General features: G+C 44.1%; 1 protein-coding gene across 1 annotated transcript; it reads right to left on the bottom strand.

The window, feature by feature from the left end:
• Window positions 1-8855: 8855 nt before the first annotated feature.
• On the bottom strand, window positions 8856-12968 carry LOC146194950 (uncharacterized). Its single transcript, XM_084597595.1, has 2 exons — window positions 12639-12968; window positions 8856-9179 (listed from the first exon to the last, which is right to left on the bottom strand). Exons 1-2 carry the CDS (start codon window positions 12945-12947, stop codon window positions 9150-9152), a joined length of 339 nt encoding a protein of 112 aa, XP_084453721.1. The 5' UTR covers window positions 12948-12968; the 3' UTR covers window positions 8856-9149.
• Between the last annotated feature and the right edge of the window lie 3172 nt (window positions 12969-16140).

Raw genomic sequence — 16140 nt, 5'->3', positions numbered from 1 at the left:
TGTAAATGCCATAAAATGTTTCCTAAACCAGCAGCCTTATTGTTTGCTTTGAAAATCACTATCTTCAGTATTTGATATTGACCAGTAGTATCAAAGGCTGCGAAATCAGTATAGCGCTCCTTCTCACTAAAAGGCAGGGTAAATTTAATCGCTGCCTACCACTGACTGCCACGATTTCTGGTAAATGACTCTCTGAGTAGCCTTAATAATAAATATTTGAATACATCCTCACAAGTTGAACATAGCATACTATTTAAAATGAATTTAGTACTGGCACTACAGGTGTTGGCATGGTGGCTATCTCTGCAAGAGATAAGATTTTGTATGCTTTAGCAGAGGAGATAGGAAAAACTTGATTAAAAAGACTTGCCCTGGGCACCATTTTGCATACAGTGCTGCTTGTGTAGTGAAGCTTTATTCCCTTCCATGCCTACTGTGGTCACAGAGCTCACCACCGTCCCTACAAATCAGTAACCAAACAAAATGCGGAATGTCATATACACTTCAACATAATCGGAGCCACATTTTGTTCAATAAAACCCTTACTACTAGTGTAGGGTGCAACAGAGGTATCTGTGCGTGTACACACATTGAATATTGATTAGCATTCATCAGCGCCCTTTTCGTCCAGGACATACCATGATAGTTAAGAGAGATGATACGCGCTGCCTTGCTTTTTAAGACAAATCTCATAGAGTACATATATAATCGAGTAAATCGACTAAATTGAATCTTGAATGGGTGCAAAAAACTCCGCGACTGCAGGCATGTATGAAATATATTTCCGTTTGCAGCACTTGCCCTCAACGAGCAGCTGCACGGACACAGCCTGTCAGGGGAGGAATAACATGGGGCGTCCTTCAGTTAATATCGTGTTCTTCCTCCATATGTGCGTCATTCAGCTAGATGGCGTGGTCCGACCAGCGCTCAAGGTACATAATGTTACCTGCTGGCTGCCTCTGCGTCCATGCTCACAGTACCTAGCAAGGGCTCTGAACAGGAGTTCACCAATATTCCCAGTAACGTGGATTATATCCACGCGTTTTCCGCTCTTCAGGAATGCCAGAGCAAACTTTGAGCGAGGAATTCAGGAACGCGCTTTGCGAAAAGCGGCCGTGGTAGAGAAAAAAGGTGCCTTCAAAAATGTCTCACTGCAACAATTACAAAGAAATTTCATAAACTCGCACGCCATGTGACAGATTATTTTGCGGGGAAAGAGGTCAGCATGCTGATAATATAACGACTTTGGTCGCTGAGCTCGTTTAGCCCTTGTCGTTAATTACAATAGAACAATACTATTTGTTTAAGAAATAGCAAAATTACAATTGTCCCACTTCAGAAGCCATCGAAATTTTGGTACGTAAACTGCGTAAAAAAGTGCCTACTTTAGTGTTTCAGGTAAAGTACAAGTAATATAAGGACACATTAGGCCACAGACATCAGCCTAAAACAGCCAGGAGCGCAAACCTTTGAAATGTGCAGCATTCGGGCGTCTTCGTTGTTATCTCGTGACTGCTACCCACCGCTACCTCGGCTCAAAAAGATCTCAATTTTTGGATTCAGCTGTCTTAAAAAAAATGTTTTTTTTACATTCCATTATCTCGTTAGGATAATCAGTAGGAGTCGAATAACACGATGTACAATACATAATGATTACTTTGTTATTAAAGTTATAGCTTACTAATAGCAATATAGAGCGCAGTGTTCTAATGTTTGGCAAAATCTGGATACCAGTGTTTCATTCCGGCCACTGATTCCAGGAACATTAGAACAAATGGCGGTTTTATCCGTGCTACACTTCGCTTAACCCCTTGCATGGATGGATGCTTGTTAAAGCACATGATCTCATTCCTGCGTAACGAAGCACACACAGACCCCCACCTCTAGGCAAACCTGTCTACACAATTTTATCGGGTTCCTGTAAATATGTATTCGGGAAAAATGTCCCCAAGTATATCTCCCCCAAAACATTTACCTGGAAGAAACGGCCGAATTGTCGCCGCAAAAGCAAATTCCTATTTCCAAAGTAGGAACAAATGTCCCCAAACGGAGGCTTTTTTAGCCTTTGTGCTAAAGGCGGTAGACTGCATTTCCTCGTGGCGAGCTGCAACGATGTATGCTACGGCGCCTACACAGCGCCTACATCTGCGACCTGTCGTCTTGGAACTGGCCGAACATCAAACCGATGCAGGGCGTTTGTGACAAAAACATGATGGCACCAGTGAAAGAGAGAGAGCGCTTCATCGCTTTGTTTGCTTGTAAAGGGCGGCCTGACCACCGGCTTCAGTGTACCAAAAGCTTGGAGTAATGATTTAGGGCGGCCATGGTGCACGACCGGTTAAGCATCACTTTGGATTCTCTAATAAAGCATATCCATCGTAGCCGGAAATGTAGCAATTCTGTACTATCATCAAAGGAAGCGTTGAACCTCGAAACCGGAAGGTCTGGAAAGAGAATTGGGCGGTTCCCAAAGACTGCCACGTGCCGATCCGCTTGTACAGGTAGACCAAAAGTAAAGCGGTGCACGCGAACGCTAGCGGAAATGGGCAAAACGGCTTGCAAGCGCTCTCTATTTTTCAAGAGATCGGCAGCAGCAAGCTAGATAGCGCCTCCATATCCGGCCGGCCCATCTCATTGTTGTGATTCTTACCTTATCGCCGGCTTGAGCGAAACGGCGCTGCTTAAGCGAATTAAGCGGCGTTGCTTGGCGGCGAGGAATTTATTGCTTGATCACTAAAACTGAGCTTTTTGATCTGCGTGACCACCGTTTAGAGCTGCTCTCGCAGCTGCGTTCGTTGCTCTGCACTTTATAAACACCGCCAATCGACTGTTTAAATGCGGTTGAATATTTATTACAGCCATAGCGGCATTCGCTGGTGACGAAGCAGAATTCGCCACGGCGGCGATCAGCAGTTATTTATATCGAATAACCGATGATCCGATAGAGCAATTAAGCAAAGCGATGAGTCAGCCAGATGAGTATACTCACTTTAGTTCACTGCAGCGCAGCTGTTCACAAAAAGCCGTGGCAAGCAGTTTATGCCTCAACGGCCACCACTCGTATGCTCCGGCCGCCTTGCTATTGCTGTACCTGTACCTTTGTCAGTGGGCAATATTACCAGGCTGATTTAGACACGTCTTATTGACATCATACCGAGCTGCAAGCGAAGCCGGAACCATTCAACGTATAAAGATGCAGATGGTTCTTTCAACACGCTTTCGCCATGGCAATTTTCGCCCTGGGGACGCTTTTTCTTGTGACAGCTTTTTAAGAGATTTTATTTGTTCAGGTGAAGTTCTTTCTGGGGCCCTATCTTTAGCAAACCTTTTGTTCAGCGGAGGGTTTTACCTATACCGATTTTTATTGCACCATGTCTAATTTACCACGGGTAAAAAACCGTGGCGTATCGTTTCGGAGATGAAAACTTCAACTATTATCGGTGATGCGAAGCATGTATTTCTTTTTTTATTTTCTTTACTGCTCAACACTGTCACATTTTCAGATGAGATTGGCCTCGTGCATTTAGTCAACGAGGAGACTATTGCGTTAGTACGGAAGTATTCATGGAATTTTAAACATGCAAGGATCCGACTAGGCACACGGAAGCCATCACAAAAAAAAAAAAATCGAGGAGAACAAAGCAAACGAGTGCAAGCGCAAGCAAAATCACCTATCAGTATTGCTGAGAAAGTGTGCTGAAACTCAGCAAAAAACGCGTCACAAGATAAAATGTCAACGTTTTCTAAGAGTTCCTTCTTCGTCCTTTCGGCTACGATAATACACAGTCATAAATGCACGAAATTTATCTGTTGTATGGTATTTTTGTTTCTTCCTTCCCTTACAAGCTTCATCCTTCCGCGTGATCAGGTGTCTCCAGTTCCGCCAGAAAGTCAATAGGCCCATGTTAAATGAGCTGCAACAAATAAATCACCTCCTGAAGCTTCGTATATTTTCACCTTAAATGCAGAGTGATAGCACTGTGGCGGAGAGTGGCTTGTGGATATATGTAGACTGGGTGCTCAGGTAAAGAGCGAAGAGAAGAAAATGCAAAAGTGAGAATTTTGCCGGCGTTTAGATTTCACTGGCATGCTGCTCTGTGTAGGAAGGGGAATCGGGGAGTGAAAGATTGAAAAAGAATGCGGAGGAAAATAAAACAAAATGAAGGGGGAGATAAAACGCGGCCAATAAATACGTTTTAAGGGGCTCTGTGGAGTAATGGTATAAAATGAAATGATGAAATGCATAATCCGACAAGTTTGCTTATAAAGTTCACAGCTTGAAAAGTGCCTGAGTAACATGTAAGGAGAATTAAGAGTTTATCAAGGCGTCCAATGTCTTTCAAATGCGTAAATAAAAAGTTCATTGCGAGTCTCTGTTGCCTAGGGCAGACTAAGAGGCCTAAACCCTGTTCATTGTTAAAGGCACATGGAGAGCGTCTCCATGCTATGTTCATAGTACGCACGCTCGTCAGCGTACGCAGGGCACTCAGGTAGGATATGTTTCACAGTTTCAATTGAGCCGCAATTATCACAATAAGGACTGTTGATGTGGCCGAAACGGTATCGCAAGCCATTTTTGTACGCACAGTTCAGGCGACGTCGGTGGTAGGGTTTCTGATTTGCGAGGAAATTTTGGAGGAAGTCTTGATCTTACATGTGGGTCAATTGAGTAAAGAAATTGGAAGTGATGTGTTCGCAAGATCCAAAGTCTATACCTTGTTTTGAAAGCAAATTGTTTAGTCAGTTGGGATGCATCAGATTTCTCGAAGAAAGCCCGATTGTATCTTTGATGTTGTCGGCCTTTAAGAGCCGCTTCATCTGCTTCTGCTTTTTCATTGGCTTCAATGTCACAGTGAGCTGGTATTGGCTGAAATATTATGAAGTGGCTTGCGGCAATAGCCAAATGATGTAAATACTCGATCTCAAGGAAGAAAAGGATGATGATCAAATTTCTTCAGCAGGTTATTCAGGATTTGCTGAGATGCTCTGGAATCACTGAAGATAACCCGTCGTCCGGGAGTTTGCAATAGGATATAGGAAAGAGTTTCTTTGATGCCATGGAGCTCAGCTGTCGTAAGTGATGCCTTCCGCTGCAGCTGGTAAGACAGGACATGGTTTGTTGAGAGTACATAAAGGCCACCAGAAGTGCCTTAAGCAGTTGAACCATGGGCAAATATGTGGGTGTACTGCGTATATTCTTTGACCAAGTAGGCGAGAACGGCTTGCAGAAGTGCTGTCTGTGACATGTGGCTCTTCGCATCCACGCCAGGTACAGACATATTCACTTTTATAGACGACAGTTGTGGGATTTGGGCTTGCTGCGGCTGCCCTTTGCGCGGCAGCCTCCCACTTACCTGTGGTTCTCCTCTTTCCCTTTCTCCCGCCTGAGGCGGCGGGGAGATGTCCGGACGACTTGTCACTGTCGCTCGGCCACAGCTCCGCCCTGGCATCCCAGTGGCTGTTCTCATTGGCGCCTTTTGGCGGGGACACGGCACCGCTTCGACGGCCGCGCTCGCGCGACCCTCCAAGCGGGGCCCAGGGAGAGACCCCTCCGAGACATCGCAAGGTGCGTACGCTACTGTTCATGTCTGTCAGCCTTTGGCCGCGCAGACCAGTGTGTATTCGAGTTCGTCTGCTCCGGGTCATACCTGAGAGCGCAGCCCGAGCATGTCGATCGTGATGCTATGATCCGCGACAGGCATACCTTGCGGTGGTTTCCCACTCTCTCTCAATGGAACCCTTTGGTCAGTGCGACAGAGAGATCACAGCACGCCCTTGCGTCCTTGCGGCGCGCATTCCGTGTCACTTCGTGCGAGCAGGGGAGCCTTGCTCCTCGCGCGCTCCCGGAACACGGTAACTGAGTATGTGTGTGTATGTTCGTTTGTATATATGTGTATGTTTGTGCGTGTGTGTGTGTGCCACTGGAGGATGGCGTTTCAATAAACGTCTCCTTTGTGAACTTGGAGGCTTGTGTCCTTGCAGCGAAGTGCTCTCCTCCCTGTGGAGGTTGAGTGCGCGCTGCGGTGTTTCAGTGTGTGCGTGGTGACTGCTGATCGGGGCTTCGGCTCGCGCGACCCTCGAACCAGCGGTGGTTAGTGGCCTATGCCCACGTAGAAAGCCGCACAGTGTCCATGGGGGAAATGTGAGTAGTACTAGATTACGGGGCTGAATAATAGCAGGGGGGGGGGGGGGGCATTAACTATACAGCTTGACCAAAGCCAGCGTTGCAGTGAGTTTGGTGGACATGGCGGAAGAAGTGTTTTTTCCCTTGTAGGACAGGTCGGAAATAGGTGCGCATAGTTTCGTGGGCAGCAATCACACCTAGCGGGAGACATCCATGCTTCTGTAGGTATTCCTGATACGGAGGATCCGTTTGGGAGTCCAAGGAGTATCCGCAAGCTGTTGTTTTGTACGGCTTCAAGAATCGTCTTGCTTGGTGGGGGCGATCATTAAAGCACCGGTAAATAGCAGCTTAAAGCTCCCTCAATGTAGGCATCGACCGGCAGGTGCTGCCCCATCGTGTTCTCACCATGAATCTCAAAATCTGCAATGGTGCAGTGACTTTCTAGCGGAGGTTTTTAATCTGAGGTGTCCAAGAGAGGTTATTATCAATTATAACTCCTAGGAATCGGTGTGACCGTACATACGATAGTGACCTGCCACCCAGAAGGAGTGGGTATCGAGTCATTGTTTTTCCTTGTAAAAGCCAGAGCAACAATCTTTCCTTATGAGAGGCGAAGACCCCGGGGAGCCAGCTACATTGAGATATGCAGCAACGCTCTCTGAATTAGCTGCTGCATTGTATACCGCGAACATAATGAACTCCAGATGCAGATATTGTCTGCAAAACATGTTATGCGTACTCGTATTGGAAGGTGTCTTTTTATATGTAAAAGGGCAATATTGAACAGGAGAGGGCTGAGCACAGCTCCCTGAGGTACGTTCCTCTTCATTGCGTTAAGAGAGTTAAACGATGTGCAGTGCTCTTAAAGGTTTGCCTCTTAATTTGCAATCCAGTTATAAAGCTTTCCTCCGAGGCCAAGGCTGGCTTCGCTGCGAGACTTGCACGATGTCAAGGCGAGGCCAAGGCAGGCTGCGAGAATTGCATGTTGAAATACAGTCAAAAGCAGCCTTGATGTCAAGCAAAATGGCTATCATGATGTACCCAGCGTGAAGGTACTCTCAAGTTATGAGACAAGGCTAATAACATTACCAGTTGCAGATCTATTCTTGCGAACCCCGTTCATTTATTAAGGATACTCATTTAGGTTCTCGAGGAACTAGTTGACGCGTTTGAAGATAATTCGCTCATAACCTTACCTACGCAGCTCTGTAGGGCGATGAGTCGGAAGGATGCACAACTTGTTGGCTGTTTAGAAGGTTTCAAAGCGGGCACAATCTTAGCCAACTTCCATTCCGTGGGCACCTCAACAGACATCCAAGCAGAATAGTTGTATTCCAGGAGTCGAATACGGGGATTATGAGATAGTTTTGTGATTGCGTCATAGGTCACCTCATCATGCCCCGGAGACGTCCATCAGTTTAATTCCGCGATAGCTGGGGATCGCTCTTCAATTGTGAAAGGTAGGTCAATCGCTGCCACTGCCACCTGGGGGATGCCTTACAGAGGATATGTGTGGAACTCTCTGACCCCGCGGACAGTAGTCTGCAGTATTCCTCTATGACTTCTTTAATAAATTTTCGTTCAAGCAGAATAGTCCTATGAAAGGGTGAAGCTGTTTGAGGGCTTGCGCATACCGCGAACTATACGCCAAATTTGGCTACTAATTGGCGCACATCCAGCGCAGAACAAAAATCACGTCATTAGAGTGTTCACCAGCGCACCCCTCAACCATAGCGGCGGACGTGGAACGTCCTGTGTTACCGCCAGCGTCACGTAGAACGTGATCAAGAGCGAGGGCGAAGCCTTTCAGCCCGCCTGCGAATAGCACACAGCCTTTGAAATGTCCGATCATTTGACGTTAAGCTATCTTTTTAGCTGTGATTCGCGTGCTTCCCTCAGGCAATAAGCAATTGTCGATATTTGTTCCTCATCTCGGGTGGTTGCAGTAGTTACTCTGCTTGCTGCGTCTTTGTATATATCCCAGTCTTTCGTATTTCTTTGACGCTTTCTGCGCACTGGCAACTGACATAAGGATTGGGTAATAGTCATTTTCAAGTGTTTCAAGATCGATGCGCCAGCCATTGTTGTGGTAAGCTGAACTTGTCACAAAGGTCACGTAAATGCGCTGGTAGTCGTCAGGCCTCTGAGATAGCTTATGCTACGGTCATTTAGCGGTTCATATGAATATGTTGCAAGAAGTTCAAGCTTTGCACCTCGAGCACATGTGTGTGAGCTTCTCCAAATTTCATTGGGAGCGTTGAAGTCTCCCCAAATAATATGGGGAGCTTGAGTCCTTATTATCAAAATTTCAAGCCTCGAAGCATCGGATGTCATGCCTGGCTCAAGATATAATCCAATAAGCATGTACACTTGTCTCCAAATTGCTGTTACGGCGCACACATATTCATTGTAATTGTGAGGTGGAACTTCAACCAAAGAGGCCGGGATATCCTTACGGAAGCCTTTCAGCATTGTGCTGAGGTCATCTGGTCGTCGCGAATGCTTAAAATGGTATTCCTGTATTCTGCGAGTTTCCTCCACGCGCGATTCAGAGCTCAATATGAAATGGAAGTAGAACACTCGCACAAGCTACCGAAAACCTGAGTTTCGAGTGTAAACGACGGGCGTTGCACTAGGAAATGGTGCATGTGTGAAAGATGTGGACGGTCGCGCTGTAGTGAAGCACTTTCTGTCGAAGCCATTTTATTTATATTTATTTATTTATGAATACTGCAATCCCATGCGGGATTTTAGCAGGGTGGGATACATCCTTATAGACAATAACATAGGCAACAACAACAAGAATACAAAGTTCAATAAGAGGCGGAAACAACAAACAAAGTAAGTCATGGCAAAACAGATGGTTGTAATGATTACACAAAACCGGACAGATTAAGGCGTGAACAAAATAAGTTTACAGATGGCTGTGAAACAGTGTCATTGTCTAATTTATTCCATTCGGTGATAGTCCTGGGAAAGAAAGAATATTTGAAGCAGTTATTGCGAGTGGAATAAGGAGCTATTGTTAGGGCGTGTCTTTGTCTTGTGGCATATCCTGTAGAGAAAGAAATTATATGTGACACGTCAACTTTGTAATCACCCTTTATCAACTGAAATAGAAATTTTAGGCGCAGTGCTCTGTTCCTTTCGGTAAGAGAAGGAAGTTTGGCCTTTGCTAAAAGTGTTGTCATTGAGGTGCGCCCAAAGCTATTGTAAATAAAACGGACTGCCCTCTTCTGCAAATTTTCAATCATATTGGTGTGTTTTTGTGTATAGGGATACCAGATAATAGAGGCGTATTCTATGCTTGGAAGGACAATGGTTTTATAAGCCATTAACCGGACAGCGGGTGTGGATAGTTTTAATGCTCGTCTTAGAAAAAAGAGTTTTTGATTAGCATTACTTTCTACGTATTTAATATGATTTGTCCAGCTAAGATCTTTTGAAATCCAAAGACCGAGGTATTTAAACTGCTCAACTTCAGATAGAAAAATATTCCGGGCTGAATACCTGAAATGAAGAGGGTTCTTTTTATGGGTTATTTTCATAAATACTGTTTTCTCAAAATTAACCTCCATTTGCCATTCTTCACACCATGAAACAGCTCTTTGAAATGATTCATTTAGCTTTAACTGATCATTAGCGCTGTTAATTTCAGAATAAATGACGCAATCGTCGGCGTACAGGTTAATCTTAACATCAATGTTATTTGTAATATCATTGAGAAAAATCAAGAATAAAAGAGGTCCAATAACAGAGCCTTGCGGCACGCCGGAGTCAACTGAAACCTTAGAAGAACTCTGATTCTTAAAAGAAACATATTGTTGTCTGTTCGAAAGATAGCAAGAGATCCAATTAATGAGCTGTGGGTTTGCTAATATTTTATCTAACTTAAATAGTAACTTTTTATGTGAAACTTTGTCAAAAGCTTTTGCAAAGTCCATAAAGATTGCATCGATTTGTTTACCTGAATTTATTGTAGCTGCGAAATCATGTACGGTAATAGCTAACTGTGTGGACGTGGAAAAACCTCTTCTGAAACCATGTTGAGCGCTTGATAGAATGTTGTACTTGTCAAGAAATTCAGAAATATGTTTGTGTATTATATGCTCAAGAAGCTTACATGATGTTGAAGTTAATGAAATGGGGCGGTAATTTGTAATTTGATTTTTCTTACCACTCTTATGGAGAGGCTTTATTTTTGCTGTTCTCCAGTCTCTTGGAACTTGACTGTCACACAAAGACTTAGAGAACAAAGCACATAAATACTTTGAAGTCCAGGGAGCATAACGTTTCAGAAATTCATTGGGAATGCCATCTGGCCCGGGTGATTTTTTAACCTCTAGATTTAAAAGTAGATTGAGTATGCCTTGTTCAGTGATGTTAATGTCATGTATTGGTGGATATGAATTATAGAAGTTTGATAGAATGCCATTGTCTTTAGTGAAAACAGACTTGAAATGGGAATTAAAAGCTATTGCAATTTGACAACCATCTTCACATTCAACACCATTAATTTCAAACACTTCATTCGTTCTACATGTAGGTGTAATCAGCCTCCAGAATCTCTCGGGGGACGATGAAATGAAATTGGGAAGTTTTACACCATAGTATTGATGTTTGTCAAAAGCTACTTGTGCCTTTAGCTGAAAAGAAATTTCAGAAATTTTCTTCAGTAGTGCAGGTAGATCCTTAGCAGTACCTTTCTTATGCTTTAAACGCTTAAGTTGCCTTTTCAGTTGCAAAGTCCCACGAGAAATCCAAGGGTTCCGACTTTTCTTTTTCAAAATTTGAGGAACAAAACGATCAATGCAATGGTTTATGAGGCACTTAAATCTTTCCCACAAAACATGAATATCATCGGTGCTGTTCAAAAAGGACTCAAACTCAAAAGATAGCATATCTATTATTGACACATCATCTGCACGCGAGAAATTGGGCACGGATATTTTCATAGGCTGCTTACGTAGAGAGACATCGGAAAGCGTTAATAACACAGCCTGGTGATCTGAAATACCAGGGAGAACTTCACAGGTGCTGTTTGTTCCAATTGCTCCACTTATGAAGAATATATCGAGTATTGATCTCGAGTTAGTTGTTATTCTCGTAAAATTTTCAACGACTTGAAGTAGATCAAACTCAAACGCTCTGTCTATCATCATTTCGCCACATTTATCTCCCCGAACATTTTGTGAGAAGGAAAGCCAGTCTACGTATGGCAGGTTAAAATCTCCGGCCAAAATAATCCGATCACCAGGCTTCACATGTTCAATCATATAGTTTCTAAGACCATCTAGTACTTCAGGGGAAGAGTTAGGTGGCCTATAAATAGCACCTATAATATACCTAATGTTGTCATGATAGGCTTTGCAGAATATTCCCTCGACGTTTTGTATGTCGGGCATTCTTGCCATCGTTAGACAGGCTTTGAAAAGGACACCCACCCCACCCCCTTTGCTACCACGATCTTTTCTATGGATATAGTAACCGCGAGGCACAAATTCGCTATCGTAAACGCTTTTGCTTAACCATGTCTCCGTTAATATAGCAATGTCCGGGTCACAGGCTTCCAAGAGTCCTTCTAATTCTGTGCATTTATTAACAACGCTCCTACAGTTCACGTTCAGGATTTTCAGTACGCGAGTGTCACGCATATTCCGTCAAACTGCCATTTTTCTTTACTTTGACTCGCATGCCCTTTACATCATCCCAGTAATAAAGCACACCATTTACACTGAGCTTGTCGTAAACTAGCTTTACTTTTGCTTTATCGCCCCTTTCTTTTTCTGAGCTCTTCCACAGGTTTTTGCGCTTTTCACGAATTCTAAGCGAGAAATCTTCTGAAATAGACTCATTAGAGCCCTTCAGCTTGTGTGCAGCCGCTAATACCGACATCTTTTCACGATGATCGAGGAATTTCAAAATTACAGGTCGGTCTTGAATTTGCATCGTTTTTTCGCCCAAGTCGGTGACATCTTTCAATGCTTGATGCTTTTATCTCTAGCTTAGTTTCGAAAAGCACACCCACTGTGTTCAGGAGTTCTTGAGGTGTTTCGGTGCAAGGTTCTTTTATTCCATAAATAATTAGATTATTCCTGCGACTAAAATTTTCCAAGTTATCTATTTTACTTGTTAGGGAAGCTAGTGCAGATTCAATTCCGTTCATATTTTCTTCCATATCTTTTACTTGAGCAGTTACCATACTAAATGCGTTAACCTGTCGCTCCACACCATCGACACGTTTCGTTAAAGAAGAGATTTTATACACTATGTCTTTCTGGGTGGTTTGTATATCCTGGATAGCTAACTGCATTGCGTTTTGACCAGCTAGCAACTGTTCTAGCATTTCTTTTTCACTAGGGCCAGGATTAGATTCTATGTCCCCACAAGCTAACAGGTCAAAAGGAATCGAACGAACACATGTAACAAGGTATTTCACACATGGTGGGCAAGGCAGCAGCAGCAAAAATCTGTTGTCATTACGATAACATTTGACCGGTAAGTACCTACTGACCTGGATCATGAAGCAAAAAGGGTTGCTAAGCATGTTGCCTGCACGGCTGCTGCCAGGCCCACTGGTTCGATGCGGCATCCACGGTTGTTTTATACCCATCGGTGAGCTGTCGTAAGGTGACGTCACTTTAGATTGGTCCCAGGGGGGCGCTACGGTGGTTAAACTTGGCTGTTCATTGATGACGCAGCAGTTGACGGGAGGGGACGGTGATACCATAGGCAAGCGTAGCTTCTCGGTGCAGATAGCGGCAGGATAGCAGGTGCACGTGGAAGACGCCTCCCAGCTGATAAAAGCCACGACCTGGATCATGAAGCAAAAAGGGTTGCTAAGCATGTTACAGATGTGTGGTATTAGGCCCCTGTGCATCGTAAGAGGCCGACAGCAGCGGCTCCATTGCTAGAAAAGCTTCTACTTTTTGGAGTCCTCGTGACGAAGAGTTAGCGCGGACAAGTGCCTTGATGGCAAACAGCACCGGAATCAACAGGCATGTTATTTATTGTTCAGTGCTTCCGATTCTCTGCCTTTCGCTGATCTTCTTTTTACATTACATAGCCTTAGGCTGAGAGTTAGAGAGGTTGTTTGTCGTGTCTTGTGCGGAGTGCCGCTGCTGCTTTGATGGAGGAGAAACGCCAACGTACTTCCCAGGCTTCTTTTTGACTGCAGCCGCGTATGTCTCATCACGCGTTTTTTGGATCATGTGATTTTTCAAGTTGTGGTAATTGATTTTGGGATAGATCTAACGTATTTGTAAAAATTACGTCAAGGTCAGGTGGTGGATCCGGACGCTGAGGTAGTTTTTCTTGTGCTTGCTTGACTGAACGTGCAAGTGTGGCAACTTTCTTTTTAATACACCCTCCGTATGAAGCCGGGTGTGGGCCATCGCAGTTGGCGCATTTAGGTTGTGCTCTCGAGGTACTACATTCATTGTGCGAATGGGGCCAGCACACACTTTGCATCGCGCGATGCGAGTACTATATCTCGAAATGTGGACATGCCTCAGCATTTGCAGTATTTGCAGTTACAGGATAACAGCAACAAAGTCTGATTATTTTAATCAGTGCTGCATCTTTTAAGAATTTTAATATAGAGGAGTTACCTGTTTGATCTTGCCACCATCCTCAGGAATATACGTTGTTTGCATCCGTGCTGAGAGGACACCTTGGCGACGTAGATATTACTGCAGATCTTCATTTCAGTAGGTTACAGTTAGGGCTTGAATTTTCCCGTAGTTGGCTGTGTAAGAATACTGTACCCGGTCCTTTAGAGTCACTACAGCTACCTTAGTTACTGTGAGCAAACGGTTGGAAGCAGGCAATGTCGATACTGTAACCATCAAGCTCCCATCATTGGTAAGACGATAGCTGAGAACTTTTTTTTTTGAGCCGATGCTACAACTGCCGAAGCCAAGATGTTAGTGTTGGCTTTCCATAGATTGCCTTCTACCTCGGTGAGTCTGAAGACAACCGGAACACAAGCAGGTCTATTTTTTTTTGTAGGACACAACCGTGAAGGATGCCTGGTCTATGTCCTGTGCGTGGCCGCCCAAATGTGCATCGCTGGCTCGTTCTTCGCGTGGTTTCTTGTTCTTGTTCGCAAGTTCCTGCTCTGTTGCCGCCACTACAGCAGCCGCTTGACTGCACAATGGCTCTGCTGCCACCAGTACAGCATAAAGTGCGGCTGATGGTATTTTTTTGTCGGAGTGCATATGGCGCAGAACACTTAGGAGGTCGCGTGACGTGCTTCCACCGGTGGCCAGGGACCCCCAGAAGAGTCCCCAGGATATAAACCACAAAAACACTGAATATTCTAAAATTCTGAAAAAAAACGCCCAAAATTAGGAACCGGTCTCAGACAGCCGATCCCAATTGTTCAACATGCTCACATAGTATGCTAACCAAGCCGTTTGCCTCTTCAGTGTCTTCCATTACCACCTGGATCGACTGACTTCGAGCCGAGGCATAAGAATAGCATCGGCAAGTCTCCAAGCGACTATGTTCGCCCTCTTAAGTATGACCCAATGAATTTATTTTACTGCTTTTTATTTGATAATATCCCAATCGAAATGGTTTTTTGGTGTGTGATACCGAAGCCCGTCTCGCGATATTAAGCTCCTGGACGCAGTTTCTACGTAAACGAATTTTCTTTTTAGCTCAACTATGTTTTTATTGTTGTAATCTATGTGAAAATTATAGCACTTAACCTTTCTCTTCCTGAAATTCTATGGACCCTCAAAGGGCAGATTGACTGTCAAAGGAAGCTGAAAACGCCGCCGTAAAATTAATTGTTTTGTTGTTACTGCTGCATTGCTATCATGCGTGAAATATTCTTTTCAATCATTACAACTATTGACAATTGGGGTAACTTGTGTGATTGCAAATTCTTTATAACAATTTATTATAGGCCTAACTTATTGGTCACAATGACATATGAAGCCTAACATTCTATTTCAGCCTAAAAGCAGAAAAAAATATAGGCATACATTTGTTAGTTGGTAAATGCATGCGAAGCAGCAGTGAAGACAGAACTGAAAAATAAAGTACTTGCTAAAATATTGTTAGTAATTGCAAGGAAGTATGCATCAATACAAAACAAAATACATTTAATACAAAAAAATGAGGCTGAGGCAGAACAGTACTCCTAATTTATCTTTGACAAATGTCGCGGTTTCGGAGAATGAAAACGTCACTCCCAGTGTTTATTTCTATCTAAGGTGCTTCGAACACTTGTCTTATCTCTTTAAGACACGAGACTTTCATGTATAGGTTTCCAGGTTGCGTTGAAGTACAAAACAGAGAACGTGACGGGAAAAGGTAACAGCAGCGCCATTGGAGGGTTCTGTAAAAGGGGAATGAAGTGTATTCGCACAGCTGAGGAAAATGTCAACGGCCGCGCAATAAGGCCTAAAAGTGCAACAGCGGCACTGGGAAGGAGAAGATTGTCGGTGCCGCAGGAGGGAAATGTCAGCGTACCTTGGTAGCACATGCGACCGGCCCGATATTGGAAAATGTGGGGGACGTCTGGTCCACCAGTGGCCCGGCATTGTCAATGCGCTACCAATAATGGTACAGCCATTCGATAACATTGACCACTCTTGGAACAGTGATTTACATGTTCCCCAAATGATGGCTGTTCATGGGCTATCAACGGGCAATAATGTCCTTTCGTATAGAATTGCTTGCGAACATTGCATGCACAATAATATATTATGGCCAATATTAGCCAGCCATCGGCAAAGTCTTGAACATAATTCGCGAATCATGGCGTACATTGGTAAATATTTTTCTGCCAGTATATATGGCTTGCCGACATTGAATATCGATTGGCATTCATTGGTCAATATCGTGCCGCGGGTCATAGTGGCTTGCCAACATTGTATGCATCTCTCAGTTCCAGTGGCCGATATTGCCCAACGAGTGGTGGCCACTGACCTACATTGAAGATATCATGGCATGCATAAGTAAATATTGTCCTGCCAGTATTGGCGGCTTGTTAACATCGAATA

The sequence above is a fragment of the Amblyomma maculatum genome, chromosome 3, assembly GCF_055883805.1.
Source record: "Amblyomma maculatum isolate TAMU_Amacu chromosome 3, ASM5588380v1, whole genome shotgun sequence".
Lineage (NCBI taxonomy): Eukaryota > Metazoa > Arthropoda > Arachnida > Ixodida > Ixodidae > Amblyomma > Amblyomma maculatum.
This window is presented reverse-complemented; position numbering and strand designations above follow the sequence as displayed.

What these genes read in the sequence shown, in the direction of transcription:
- LOC146194950 (XM_084597595.1), bottom strand. Translation starts at nt 12,947, where the DNA reads ATGATCCAGGTCGTGGCTTTTATCAGCTGGGAGGCGTCTTCCACGTGC. An exon ending in CTTTTTGCTTCATGATCCAG is followed by an intron (nt 9,180 to 12,638) that starts GTCAGTAGGTAC and finishes CTTTCTCTACAG; the next exon opens with GATATGCCACAAGACAAAGA.